The sequence below is a fragment of the Macaca mulatta genome, chromosome 5 (genome assembly GCF_049350105.2).
Source record: "Macaca mulatta isolate MMU2019108-1 chromosome 5, T2T-MMU8v2.0, whole genome shotgun sequence".
Taxonomy (NCBI): Eukaryota; Metazoa; Chordata; class Mammalia; order Primates; family Cercopithecidae; genus Macaca; species Macaca mulatta.
Window position 1 is genome coordinate 177879507 of NC_133410.1, and position 14160 is coordinate 177893666.

Genomic DNA, 14160 nt, shown 5'->3' on the forward strand with positions numbered 1-14160 from the left:
GTGGCTTCTGCCAGGTTCAGGGGACACTACTCGTTGGGAACTACCTCAATATGTGAAATCTAAAGGTCCTTCATCTACCCAGGCTTTTGTGCTCAAGGCATACACACACAGAAAAAAACCATCTGAAGGCTGATATGTGGCCACAACTTATCTGAATTTTCTGTCCCTTTCTCTTCTTGCAGTCCCTACATTTGGGGTTGGGTTTAGTTTTAGCTCTCCCTTAGTGTGAAGATGTAACCCTTTGGGGTTTCCTATGGGATTCTCCAATTAGGATGGTCCTTGACCTTACCTTTCACCCTTTTGGCCCCATAGGCCCACTATATCAAAGTGTGAGGTATTGGACATGCTTTCAGGTCAAAAGTGGCTTTTCCCCCTCCAATATTCTACTTATTTCTTTGAGTTGGGGCTTTCTTCAAAGCTTTGGTCGACAATTCATCTTTTTACCTCTTGTGCATGTTTTTAGGTGCATAAGAAACACACACATACTCTTCAAAGATCCATCATCAATCAAGTGATAAGCATTAGAATATGTGTTAATTTATAAGGAAAAATCCCAACTTTAACTTCTCTGTTGAGAAGTTTTAAAATGGTAAGTAGAATGGTGTGTTAATTCCAGAAATAGGAAATATCAGTATTTTTTTTTTTCTTTTTTAAAGTGATGGAATCTTGCTCTGTTGCCCAGGCAGGAGAGCAGTGGCATGACCATAACTCACTGTAGCCTTGAACTCCTGGGCTCAAGCAATTCTGCTTCAGCCTGCCAAGTAGCTGGGACTACAGGTGCACACCGCTGCCTCCAGCTAATTTCGTTTTTTCTAGCGATGAGGTCTCACTTGATTGCCCAGGCTGGTCTTGTACTCCTGGCTTCAGTGATCCTCCCACCTCTACCTCCCAATGTGCTGGGATTACAGGTGTGAGCGTGTGCCTGGCCTGTAGAATTCTTAATGCATGAATGCCAGGTGTACTATTTTCTATCAATTGTTTTTTTCTTTTTTGAGACAGAGTTTCATTCTGTTGCCCAGGCTGGAGTGCAGTGGTGCAATGTTGGCTCACCGCGACCTCCACCTCCTGGGTTCAAGCAGTTCTCTGTCTCAGCCTCCCAAGTAGCTGGCACCATGCCCGGCTAATTTTTGTATTTTAGTGAAGATGGGGTTTCACCATCTTGGTCAGGCTGGTCTTGAACTCCTGACCTCATGATCCACCTGCCTCGGCCTCCCAAATTCCTATCAAATTTATTCTTTTTGATTCTCTAGGGGAGATAAGAATGTGCAACTAATAACAGTGTAAGACCTAGGAATTGCTCTGACCCTGACCCTTTACACAAGTGACTTAATTTCATGTTCAACTTAATATCCTTGCATGTTAAATGGAGAAAAGACAAAATTATCCTGATAGCCCCTTTAATGCTAACATTTATGAATCTACAGATGCTTCTACATGTCAACTCCAACACTTATAACAGACCTTACTGAAAAATAATAGCCCTTTTCCTACCTGGCATAATCTTTCCATAACAACACTCTAGAGTCACACACTGCTAATCGCCTGGAGATAGCACAAATGCTATTGATCATCCTTATTCCTGCACATATAACATCTTCTGAAATAGGGCTAAAACAATATTTTCTACTATATTATACCCTTTTCTAATAGTTGTAATAGTTTAAGAATTAACACATAACCTCCGCAAAATATGACCATCTTTCAGGATTGTACAGAATTCATTTTCTTCCATTATGAAGAAAGAAATCATCAGGTACAAAACCAACAAAAGTATTCTCAGCTTGATGTGAAAACCTTCTATTGAGAAAAGTGCTAATAAATAAAAGACAATCAATGATATACTTCAGGTAGATAATAAAAATTTAATAGCAATATCAGAAAATAAACACACATATAAAAAATCAAGTATTTAGTTTTGGATATTAGAAATAATACACATAATAAATTCAACATACTGATAGTGCTGCAAGATAAGATTTTATTTTTCAAATTACATATTATGCCAACCAGCCTGCTTTGTACTCAGAGGTTCAAAAACTTTGCTTTTATTACGAAGAACATCTGGACTGTAGACACCACTAACGAAACCAGGTTATACTTGGCATATTGCGATTGAAGCTGTGTGATCATCATCTTAACGACCTAACTAAATCCTCTGATAATGGAAAGAAGTTCAAGAGGCAAACATTTCCCTCCCTAGGATCCTAGTTACCAAAACTGCCACAGTGTCAAAATAAAAATAATTATTTCCTCCTTTTTAACATCACATTGTCCTTGGAGCATATGTATGAGACGAAGTTAAAAACCAAAAGGGCAACTTTAAGCTATATGCTAGGTCAATGTTAAATCCACAGACTAATTTTTCAATATAGTATTCCTGGTTCTGGTCCTTAAAGAGAAATAAAGGCATTAAACCAACATTTTATATGTCAGGAAATATAATTTTGCTATTCTTTCATAATCAAATCTTTCAATGATTTCTAAGACTGTTTCTACAGCCTGTGTGCTAGTTCAGGAGACACACTGGTTGTAAAAGGACTTGCGAATATAAACTTTAAGGCTAAAAATTTCATCTTCAAAATGTATAGATCTAAATAGAGCCCTCGACAAGGTGATTTAATGTAGAACTACTGGCCAGAATGAAAACAAGTACTAGACAGAAAAAAGTTCATTCTTAAAGACTTCATTGAAAAACCACAGACAGGTCCTTCATGACATAGGTAATTCCCTCAACCTAAAGACATTTGCTGAAAGTCAGAGTTACCCTATTGCATAGTAAATCTTCAAAACCATTAAGTCAGGTTCTGGGTCAATGTTTCCTATGCTTTGGTTGGATGATTTAAAAAGTATGTATTTTACAGGATTTAACCATGGAATTCAATGAACAAAATAAAATAGATAAAATATTAGAATCTTCATTGAAAAATGGCATGTTTCTCCATCTTTTTCAGGCAATAAGCAAGCCCATCTTAAATCTGATTTTTTAAATAAATAATTGCTGTATTTCCCACTGAAGCTTGTTATTCTGATGAGCCAAATTCAAATGCTTTCATATAGTTGAGGATTAAAAATCATTTTGAGGATTATTCATCATTATCTGTAGAAAAAAGAAAAATAATTCACTTCATTTCAAATCAAGTTGTATCTACTTAAAAAAAACTCATTCTTGTTCACGCTAAAGGAGAAGAGCTTTCATGTAGTTTTAAACATTTTTTTAAATTATTGTATCACACATTCATTGTAAAATATTCAGACAATACAATGAAGAATAAAATGGGAAGCAAAAATCCTCTATAAGCGAAAGATAACCAACGTTAACTTTAATAAATCCTCCCACAATGCTTTCCCATGCATACACAAATATCTTTTAAAAATTACACTAATTGGGAGGCCGAGACGGGCGGATCACGAGGTCAGGAGATCGAGACCATCCTGGCTACCCGGTGAAACCAGGTGGCGGGCGCCTGTAGTCCCAGCTACTCGGGAGGCTGAGGCAGGAGAATGGCGTGAACCTGGGAGGCGGAGCTTGCAGTGAGCTGAGATCTGGCCACTGCACTCCAGCCTGGGCGACAGAGTGAGACTCCGTCTCAAAAAAAAAAAAAAAAAAAAAAAAAAAAAAAAAAAAAATTACACTAAAATGCAGTTTTGAAACCTAGGTTTTCCACTGAAAACACCCTAGTGAATGGAAAGGTGGATACATAAGATAAGATTAGAAAAAATGTTAGAATCTAGGTGGTGGGTGCATGGGTGATCATTGTAAAGTTCTTTCAAATTTTCAATACAATAAAAATTTGACAATAAAATGTTAAAGAATAAATCATGGATATATTCTATGTTGACTTCAATGTCTGCATAGTATTCTATTTAGTGGATATGACATAATTAACCATTACTATTTATAGACATTTTTGTTATTTTCAATTTTTTTAATTCTAAAGATTATAATCAAGTGAATTAAACAGATTGGTTAACTTAATCTTACATCCAAGCACTATCTTCCACATTCTAGCAAAAGTGATCTTTCATTAAAATCCAAGGGTCATGTTAAATCACTGCACTGCTTAAAACATTCATTAGCTCCCTACTGCCTCAAAATGGAATCCGCGCTCCTTAACATGGATTACAAAGCCCTTCATGATCTGGTCTTTTAAATATTTCTCATCTTACCAAATTTCATTCCCCACCTTCCTCAACTGCCCCTATAATTTATGCTGTAGGAACACTGAATTGCTTATAGTTCCCTACTACACTTTGCATCCTTCCCCGTATGTGTACTTATTTGCGCTAAATTCCCATTCATCTTTCAGAATCCAACTTTGATGTCCTCTCCCCTAGGAAGACTGATCCTGTCACCACCACTGTAGTTGGATCTTTACTTTACAACTTACATACATTTTATTGCTTCCAAGGTAACACTGATCACTCTGTACTATATTTACTTACTTTTCAAATGATCAGGAAAGTAATGAACACACATATCCATAACATGTAGAATTAACGAAAGCTAACTTTTGGCCATAGTGGTTTGGATTACTTAAGTAAAAGCATATTACAGATAGAGAGTACCCTTTCTCAATCTTATTGCCTTCCCTTCTTCCCCAGGGGCATTTTCAGTACTGTGAAACTGATGTGTATTCTTCCCACTCATGAGTTTTTGCTTTTATTTTTATTATACACATGCACATCTAAATAAAATTGGTTATAAACACTACATAAATGGTATAATATTCTACTTATTCAACTCATCTTGTTTGTGGGGCTTATCCATATTGATAGATGTAATTTAATTCACTCATTTTAGCTGATGTATAAAATTTCATTACATAAACGCAGCCCAATATTCCACCTAAAATGAGTGTGAAGAGAAGGTATGTGTCTCCTTCTTAAGAATATATAATGGCCAGGCGTGGTGGCTCATGCCTGCAATCCCAGCACTTTGGGAGACCGAGGCAGACAGATCACCTGAGGTCAGGAGTTTGAGACCAGCCTAGCCAACATGGTGAAACCCCATCTCTACTAAAAATACAAAAATTAGCCAGGTGTGGTGGTGCGCGCCTGTAATCCCAGCAACTTGGGAGGGTGAGACAGGAGAATCGCTTGAACCTGGGAGGCAGAGGTTGCAGCAAGCCGAGACTGTGCCACTGCACTCCAGCCTGGGAGACAGAGCAAGACTCCATCTCAAAAAAAAAAAAAAAAGAATCTATAAACTTGGGCTGCTAATGCTAATACTCTATGTGAGAACATGGTAGCCTCTGCCAGACACAGCTATTATACTCCTTCTCTCCTTGTGGAAGAATTTATTACGAATACTATCAAATCGTTTATACATTTTATTAGCTCTATTCGACTTCTGACTCCGGACAGCATCTAGCTATGGACAAAAAAGCATTAACTTTATCAATGGCTGAAGATACTGATGCTTACCAAACCTGCACCATAACAGTATCAGGAGAGTTAAACAGCCAAGGCTGTCTCTTCAGGACTCATACAATTTCCAGTGAAATAAAACAGAAATGTGTTTTGACAATCTTCTTTTTAACTTGTACCTTAATGACTTGATGTCACTTTCGGGTGAGCTAGATAGAATTTTGCTTACCCCTTCCCTTCTTTACTCTCCCCTTTCCCCAACACAGAGAATAAAAGTGTGTAAGTACCATATGCGGATGACATGGCTTTATTATCTCCTAGATGTGCCCTAAAAGATAGTTGTCTGGACAACTCTCTCTAAGACAGGTAGGCTGGGTACGGTGGGTCACACCTGTAATCCTACCACTTTAGGAAGCTGAGGTGGGCGGACGGCTTCAGCCCAGGAGTTCGTGATCAACCCAGGCAACATGGTGAAATGCCATCTCTACCAAAAAAATACAAAAATGAGTCGGGCATGGTAGCTCACGCCAGTAGTACCAGTTACTCAGGAGGCTGAAGTGGGAGGACTGCTTGAGCCCAGGAGGCGGAGTTTGCAGTGAGTTGAGATCATGCCACTGTACTCCAACCTGGGTGACAGAGCCAGGCCCTATCTCCATAAAAACAAACAAAACAAAACAAAACAAAAAAAAAAAAAACCAACCCAAAACCCCCTAAATAAAAAAGAACAGCTATATATGGGCTCTAATGACTTCCAATGTGAAGGACTGCAAAAACAGTTATTCTGAATTGATGAATATGAAATCTAAATCCAGTCATTTCATTTAACTCTCATGATTAACAATATAAAACAGCAAGTCATCCACACAGTTCAATATCCATTTTATAACCAGTTTCTTTAGTAGCTATAGCAGTAAGTTATAATATTTTATGGGCTGTATTAAATTTTTTTTTTAAGCTACACCTGCTGTAATGGTGTGTACTAAGAGTTTTAGAAAAGATTGCCAGGGTAGGCATTTGCCTTTAATTGCTTTACATTTTTTTCTAGGCTGCAGGAATTGCTGTCAGGCTTTATGATATAGAACTTTGGGGTTCTCGTTTCCTTTCATTTGTGTACTAGAGAAAATCTGATATTGCTTCTTGAGTGGTGTATTAACCTAGCCTGATTCTCGGTCCTCCGCAGGGGAAATGGCCTTCTGTGTAGGCGTATATCCTTTTGAAGACACTTAGTTGTCAAAAGAGGATGTCAATTCTACCTCGTGAATAAGTTGATTGTTACAGTTCTCCACTTAATGGGCAAAGCAAACTAAAAGCTCTCCAGATACTTGTCCAGCAAAACTGAACCCCAAACACATTGTTGCTGATTACTTAAGAAAAGCTCTATTGAAAAACGATACTTAAGGAGAACCACCTGGAGGTGGAATAGTCCGAATATGAATAGAATTGGTTTGATACACCCCACAGAATTGCTGAAATGGAATCATCCTCTGGCTTCGTGCCATTAACTTACAGCATGACATATGAGAAACAGTCTCATGAAATCTAAATATTGTAAAAATTACTGAGGATACTTTTCATTCCATTATAGCACTGTTTTGTAAAATGAAGTTCAAGATCCCAATAAAATAAGAAATCCACAATTATCAGAAAATATCTACATTTTATATTTTCATTTTGATAAAAATTTTTAATATGTAGAAAAATACAACATCTGTTTTACAGTAATAATTCACAATTGACAGAAATTTTCTATGACTAAGACTTGAGGTTTTTTTATTGGGGTTTATAGACCCTTGGATTCTTGTGCCCGAAAAAAATATTTTTTTGCCCCTTAAAGGGATCCATATGTTATTCAAGTTTGAGGAACACTGTATGATAGTGCCCTCCTTTTAAAGATCATGGGAAAACTGTTCCTTTGGTTTCAATACCAAAAATAGCTGTCCTCTGAGCAACTAAAATGTTTTGTCTCATGAATACTGTGACTCATGTAATTAATTAGGTTTTCTGCTTTGTGAGAAAGACCAGCACCAAATTTGTTTCCTGTTTTTAGAAAATGTGGAGACCTTTTGAACATGAACTTTATATTCCTCATTCCTGGCTTCATGTTATACGGCTTGTGCTCATTGTTCACTTCCCCAGATTTTTTTAAAACTTAGTTCTCTCTCTTACTATATATACACATATTTAAATGCAATCTTAGACTTTTTTGTATGAATATGCAAACAAATTTTGTATGGAATACAAATAAATTTTATAAACATTTTTATTGCTAAAATTAAGCATCAACATTTAAAACCCTCAATTTTAGTCTATGAATTAAACCTTTAAAGTAATAAGATTAATGTTTGGGCAAATAATCTAGAAATAAATTGTTGTTCAAAACTTTACATATTGCTTTTTGTGTCAAAGAGTTTTGCCAGGTGCAGTGGCTCATGTCTATAACTCCAGCATTTTGGTAGGCCAAGGAGGGTGAATCATTTGAGGTCAGGAGTTCGAGGCCAGCCTGGCCAACATGGTGAGATCCCATCTCTACCAAAAATACAAGAATTAGTCAGGCGTGGTGGCACCTGTAGGCCCAGCTACTCAGGGGGCTGAGGCAGGAGAATAACTTGAACCCAGGAAGCAGAAGTTGCAGTGAGCTGAGATCATACCACCACACTCCAGCCTAGGCAACAAGACTCTGACTCAAAACAAAAAACAAAAAAACACGAATTATTCTAATTTATAATCTTACTTTTTTTTTTTTTTTTTTTTTTTGAGACAGGGTCTGGCTCTGTCACCAAGGCTAAGTGCAGTAGCACAATCACAGCTCACTGCAGCTTCAAACTCCTGGGCTCAAGCAATCCTCCCACCTCAGCCTCCTGAGTAGCTGGAACTACAGGTGCTCACCACCATGCCTAGTTAATTAAAATTTAATGAAACCTATCATTATGTCGTCCAGGATGGTCTCAAACTCCTGGCCTCAAGCCATCCTCCCACTTAAGCCTCCCAAGTCGCTGGAATCACAAGCATGAGCCACTGCACCCAGCTAGGATTATTCTAATTGCTAGAGCTGTCCAACAATCTATCCAGTAAGATTTTTAAAAATCTCATTCAAAGGTTACTTATAAATTAAATTAAAAATATGGACTTAAAGGACTTCAGTCAGTAAAAGTATATGACAGATCAGTAAAAGTATATGACAAAGTTAATATTATTATTGCTTAAAAGTAATATAGTTCCCATGTAGATTTCACAAAACGGATATGATGTAAGCTGAGTCATCTACATGTATCATCTTGTTTTTCTCACATTTATTGAAAATTATACAGACATGTGAGGAAATCTTACCTTCTTGGTAGGCTCCATCTGCCATGACTAAATGAAGAATCTTGGCATAAAGATGCTGATGTTCATTTCCCAAAATATTTTGAACTATTTTTGAACAAATTTCAATATTTTCATCTTCATCTTCATGAATAGCCTATACCAAATTCCCAAATATAAATTAATATTTGAATAACTTTCTCTAATTGTAGACTTCCCTTTTTATTTATAATACATCTAATGACCAATAAAGATCATTAACATTTCTCTAACCTTCAAACAGAGCACATTTTAAGTGTTTTAATTGACTTTTCACTTACCTTTATTTTCTCGTAAACCTCAAAGAATTTTTCAAAGCCCATTTCCTGCTCCAGATGAAGTCTCAGTTCCTCTAAATGGTTAAAGACACTATCGTATTCACATTCACTAGCATTTTCCCCATCACTGTTATCTAAAAAATAAAATTAAAATAGATATTTTGATTTAAAAAGACTGAATAAGATAACTCTTACCCTAATAGACTAAAATTCTATGACAAATGAATAATGCCATTGAAGTAGACTACTTCTACTTTCATTATAAACGGTTTTTGTCATTTTAATATTTGTCCTTTATTTGGTGAAAATTATGTATAAATCTGTCTAAACAAGAATGTTACTTTTCCTTTATAGATATAAAAAATAAGTCAGGATGGAATCAAAACACTCCTAGAGATGTTACTTAAATGAATAAAAAAGTGGAAAAAGCACACCTCCATATTTTGCTTTGAAGCAGCTAACCCTAACTACAAAAGTTGGTAATAAATGTGGGCCATACCATGGAAAAGCCTGCAGAAGGTAGACAACCTAAGACATACATCATTACATTTCAGGAAAGCACCTGGAAAGTATAAATGGCCAACATGTTTTGTCATGTACATGCTCAAGATACTTTGAAAAAAAACATTACTTAGTCTTTTCACATTAGCTTTTCTTCCTAAATTAACATAATATAGTTACTGAAATAGACACACTTTCTATGCATCTTAGGGGTAATGTTATGAAAGAGCAAATTTCCAAATTTATGAAACGAGTTTTTAGTACTTTAAAAACTGCTTTCAGTGTTAACCCTGCTGATTAATATATGCAGAAGCTCTTTCTAAAATATAGAATGACAAGAAAACAATGTTATTATCTTTATTACTGGAAAAATCAGTCAAGAAATGGAGATTAGAATAAAAATGCTTCAAAAAAGCATTGACATAATAGTAAAGAAAAAAAATTTAATAAAAAAATGGAAAATTGGCCGGGCGCGGTGGCTCAAGCCTGTAATCCCAGCACTTCGGGAGGCCGAGGCGGGTGGATCACGAGGTCAGGAGATCGAGAGTATCCTGGCTAACATGGTGAAACCCCGTCTCTACCAAAAATACAAAAAACTAGCCGGGCGTGGTGGCGGGCGCCTGTAGTCTCAGCTACTTGGGAGGCTGAGGCGGGAGAATGGCGTGAACCCGGGAGGCGGAGCTTGCAGTGAGCCGAGATCACGCCACTGCACTCCAGCCTGGGAGACACAGCGAGACTCCGTCTCAAAAAAAAAAAAGGAAAATCACATATTTGTATGAAAAGAAAAAGAGTGAAAAATGGGAGAGACCCAGAGGCATGCTTCAGTTGTATTTAAAGTTGGAAATGGTCCACAGCAGAGATTAGAAAACTATATTCCACTTGAAATATCTGTAAACTGAAAAAGAAAAAGGTCCAAAACTCTGATTATGCACCTGAGTGCCATTCTTCGTTCAGGGCACTTTCACTGCTGGGATTGTCATCTTCATCCGCCACATCTGTCCCATTTGCAGTTGGCTCCACATCACTGTTCTTTAAGACTGACTCTTCTTCTTCACTGTATTCTTCACTAGGTTGTTCCCTAAGTAACTGTTCCATTGAGGCCTGCAGCTCTTGTAAATCTGTGTCAGTTTCTTCAAACACACTGAAATTTAAAAGGTTTAACTGAAAGTTTCAAACATACTGAAATTTACGAAGTTAAACAACTAAAACTACCTCATGCTGAAATGTTACTTTTACTCAATATGTAGGCACTTCTACTTAAAAAATCCTAATAGATAACAAAAAATCTGGAAAAAACCTACATTGTTTTTCACCAGTAAGTTGACGATGAACACAACACATATTCTGGAATACATAAGCCAGAAGATGATTTGTTTAAATGATCCCAACTTGCCAAAGAGAATCACATAACTATTAATGTTACTCATTGCTTAAATTCTGAAACAATGTTTTGATATTTTAAGAGGCCAGACTATAGAAGTTTTTCTAAAACAAATAATAGTAAATTATTTTCTCTTTTATGGAATTCTGTAATTTTCAAAATATCCATGTGGCTAATAGCTAGACACTACACAAAAGGCTTTCCATATAAATGCCCATTGGGCATTTGAACTTTTAGAAACAGAAATACTTAGGAAATTATATATTCATGTTAACAGGATGACCCAGTGAATAAAATGGTCACCAGAAATCTTATCTTTAGATGCTTATTCTTAAAAATGTTCTAAAATACATAATAAATAGATTTTCTGTGTAACTACCCTATACCAACCATCATAATTCTTCACTGGAGAATCTTGTTTCTAAAGTATTGGTCAGAATATTAATTCTGTTTTCATGGGATTATAGATGCTGGAATGAAATAAGTCACATAAATAATACCTTACATTTATATAGAACTTTCGTTTTTTAAACAGTTTTATCCTATTACTCAAATTTTATCCATAAAAAATCACTTTAGAGACATGAAAACTATGAACCAAAGTGTTTAAATGACTTGGTCAAGGCCACATAGTCAGTAAATGACAGAGCACTGAAATCTAGGCCTTTGACCACTTCTATAATATCCAAGGAACATACTCAGAAATTTTTTTTGCCTTTTATGATTTGCTTCTTTCTTCTAACATGGAATGTAAATGGAAAAGTTTGTAGACTAAAGGAGTTAATTGATGTTTTAGATGTCTGAAGACTTCTGAAAGAGATTGTGAACCTAAGCCGAGGATTTCATCTATCAGGAAGGCAATGCTTAATAGAACACAAGGGCTAATTAAGGCTTTTCTAAGAGTTTAGACTCAAATCAAATACGTACTGAAGAACTAAAATATAAACACTATTGTGCAAGACTGTCAATATAATTTCCATTAAGAGAAAGAGTAAATAATCTTTTTATGTAGAAATATCTTCATTTTGTACTTATATATACAAACTTCTATAATTTGACTTGTAGGAGCTATAGAAAATCTAGGCATCTAATTAGAATGAGAAAATAGTGTCTAATCTCTTGACTCATCCCACTAGTAGCATTTAACTTAACATACAATTACAAGACTAATTTAGGCTGGGTGCAGTGGCTCACGCCTGTAATCCTAGCCCTTGGGGAGGCTGAGGCAAGAGGACTGCTTGAGGCCAGGAGTTTGAAACCAGCCTGGGCAACATAGCGAGACCTCTCTAGAAAAATATTGCAAAAAACTTGGCTAGGCGTGGTGGCATGAGCCTGTATTCCTAGCTACTAGGGAGTCTGAGGCAGGAGGACTGCTTGAGCCCAGGAGTCCAAGGCTGCTGTGAGCTATGATTGTAGCACTGTACTACAGCCAGGGCAACAGAGTAAGACCCTATCTCCCAAAAAAATTTTATTATTAAAAAAAAAATCAACAGAGCATGCACACCTGCTATGTACCATTACTACAACGAGTAAATATTGACCTGTTCATAAAATCATCTAGTGGCTAGCCTAGAGGAATTAGTGCCCTCTGCAGATGGTATTCAATTGAGGCAGCTAAGCTTGCCACTGTAAGAAAGTATGAGAAGATTAAGATCTTTTACTAAATGAGCACCAAAAAACTTTAAGGTACTTAAAAAAAATCTGGTCTTGAATTCAGTTTTTAGTTGGTTTTCTTATAAAACCCTAACTAAATTTTAGACCAAAAAATAAAAATAATTTTCCAAACATCAAGTGAAATATCCCTATAACAATATGAAATAACATACTTTAAAAACAACTTGATTTTCAAAATTTTCAATTAATACTAAAGGCTTCTAACTTAAGTTTTAAAATAATATTCTGTCATCAATTGTTCATTAAAAGAACACATGCATAACACAAACTTAGCAGCTTAGAAGAAAGAAAAAAACAAAAGAACACAAGCCACAAATAAGCTGCAGTTCATTCAGATAAAAATAAATGATTTCATAAAATTTTGGGAAAAAAAATTAAAAAAAAATTTTACTTAGCAGTTTGTCAACAACAAAAATCCTAAATGTTGTTATGTTCTCCAACAGGATTAATAAAAACACAATATTTCAGTGTTCAATGACCACAGTCAAGTAGAAGAAATAAAAGTAAAAAGGTAACTTTTCTTCTAGATTGTAAGGTCATTAGCAAAAATCTACAGAACTCTAAGAAAAATGAAAAACGCAATCTTTTAAAAATAAAGTTTCACTAGAAACTTAAGAAGTTTGCAAGGGCAAGGCTTAAAAAAGAACCAAAAACCAGAAAATAAAATGTGCCAGCAGCATCGATCTATGTAACTCATTACGGAAGAAAACATTATGAGAGTGATATAACACTTTCAATCAGATCAAAATACAAGTTCTTTCCAAAGGTAAAGTAAAAAACAGGAACAAGTTCAAAGAAATTACAAAATAAATTATAAAAAATTCTAATATTTTATAACTTTTTCTCCTGGTGATTTGAACACACTGTACCTTCTCACCTCATTTTAGGAAACTCTGGTTTTATTACCCCAAAAAGTGTGTAACATTTGTCTGAGGGGGTTGAGAGGGCTGACCAACACTGAACAAGGTAAAGGAAGGTTCTTATCTAAGGGGCCATCACTCCTCACAGCTCTCAGAGGTATTGCTTGTTAAATTTCCCTCCCAGATTCAGGATTCCCCATGAATCACAAAGAAAGCAATTTTGTGAAAACAATCCAATTACATGCAGACCACATGTGTGTACTTACACATGTGTACACACACACACGAACAAAACTAGTCAACCTCGTAACTGCCCATTGCCATGGCTTTGAAATGATACATGGCAGGAGGTGGATGTGGAGCTTTCTGGTCATTCTCCTGGGAAACTGTAGAGCACAGTCATGAATTACTTAACAACAGGAAGCATTCTGAGAAATGCATTGTTACAGCCAATTTCATGTTGTGCTAACATCATAAAATGTACTTACACAAACCTACTCAGTATAGCTAACTACATACCTAGGCTATATAGTAGAGCCTGTTACTTCTAAGCTACAAACCTGTACAGCATATGACTGTACTCAATACTGGAAGCAACTGTAACACAACGATATCTGTCTATTCTAAATATATCTAAACATAGAAAAGGTACAGTGAAAACATTGTATAAAAGATAAAAAATGGTGAACTTCATAGGGTACTTATCTTAGGACATTACTACACACTACTATAGACTTATAAACACAGTATGTGCTTA

The 14160-nt window shown here is 36.0% G+C and overlaps 1 protein-coding gene across 16 annotated transcripts in view; it reads right to left on the bottom strand.

The window, feature by feature from the left end:
• Nucleotides 1-1842: 1842 nt before the first annotated feature.
• NEK1 (NIMA related kinase 1) overlaps nt 1843-14160 on the bottom strand; it is a 199441-nt gene continuing 187123 nt past the window's right edge. For all 16 annotated transcript variants that reach the window (XM_078002440.1, XM_078002438.1, XM_078002434.1 and 13 more), the window contains 4 exons: nt 10421-10629; nt 8991-9121; nt 8695-8827; nt 1843-3097 (listed from right to left, as the gene is read on the bottom strand). In XM_078002440.1, the coding sequence (XP_077858566.1) occupies nt 3084-3097; nt 8695-8827; nt 8991-9121; nt 10421-10629 (487 nt within the window). In that variant the 3' untranslated portion in view covers nt 1843-3083. The remainder of the gene's footprint in view (nt 3098-8694; nt 8828-8990; nt 9122-10420; nt 10630-14160) is intronic.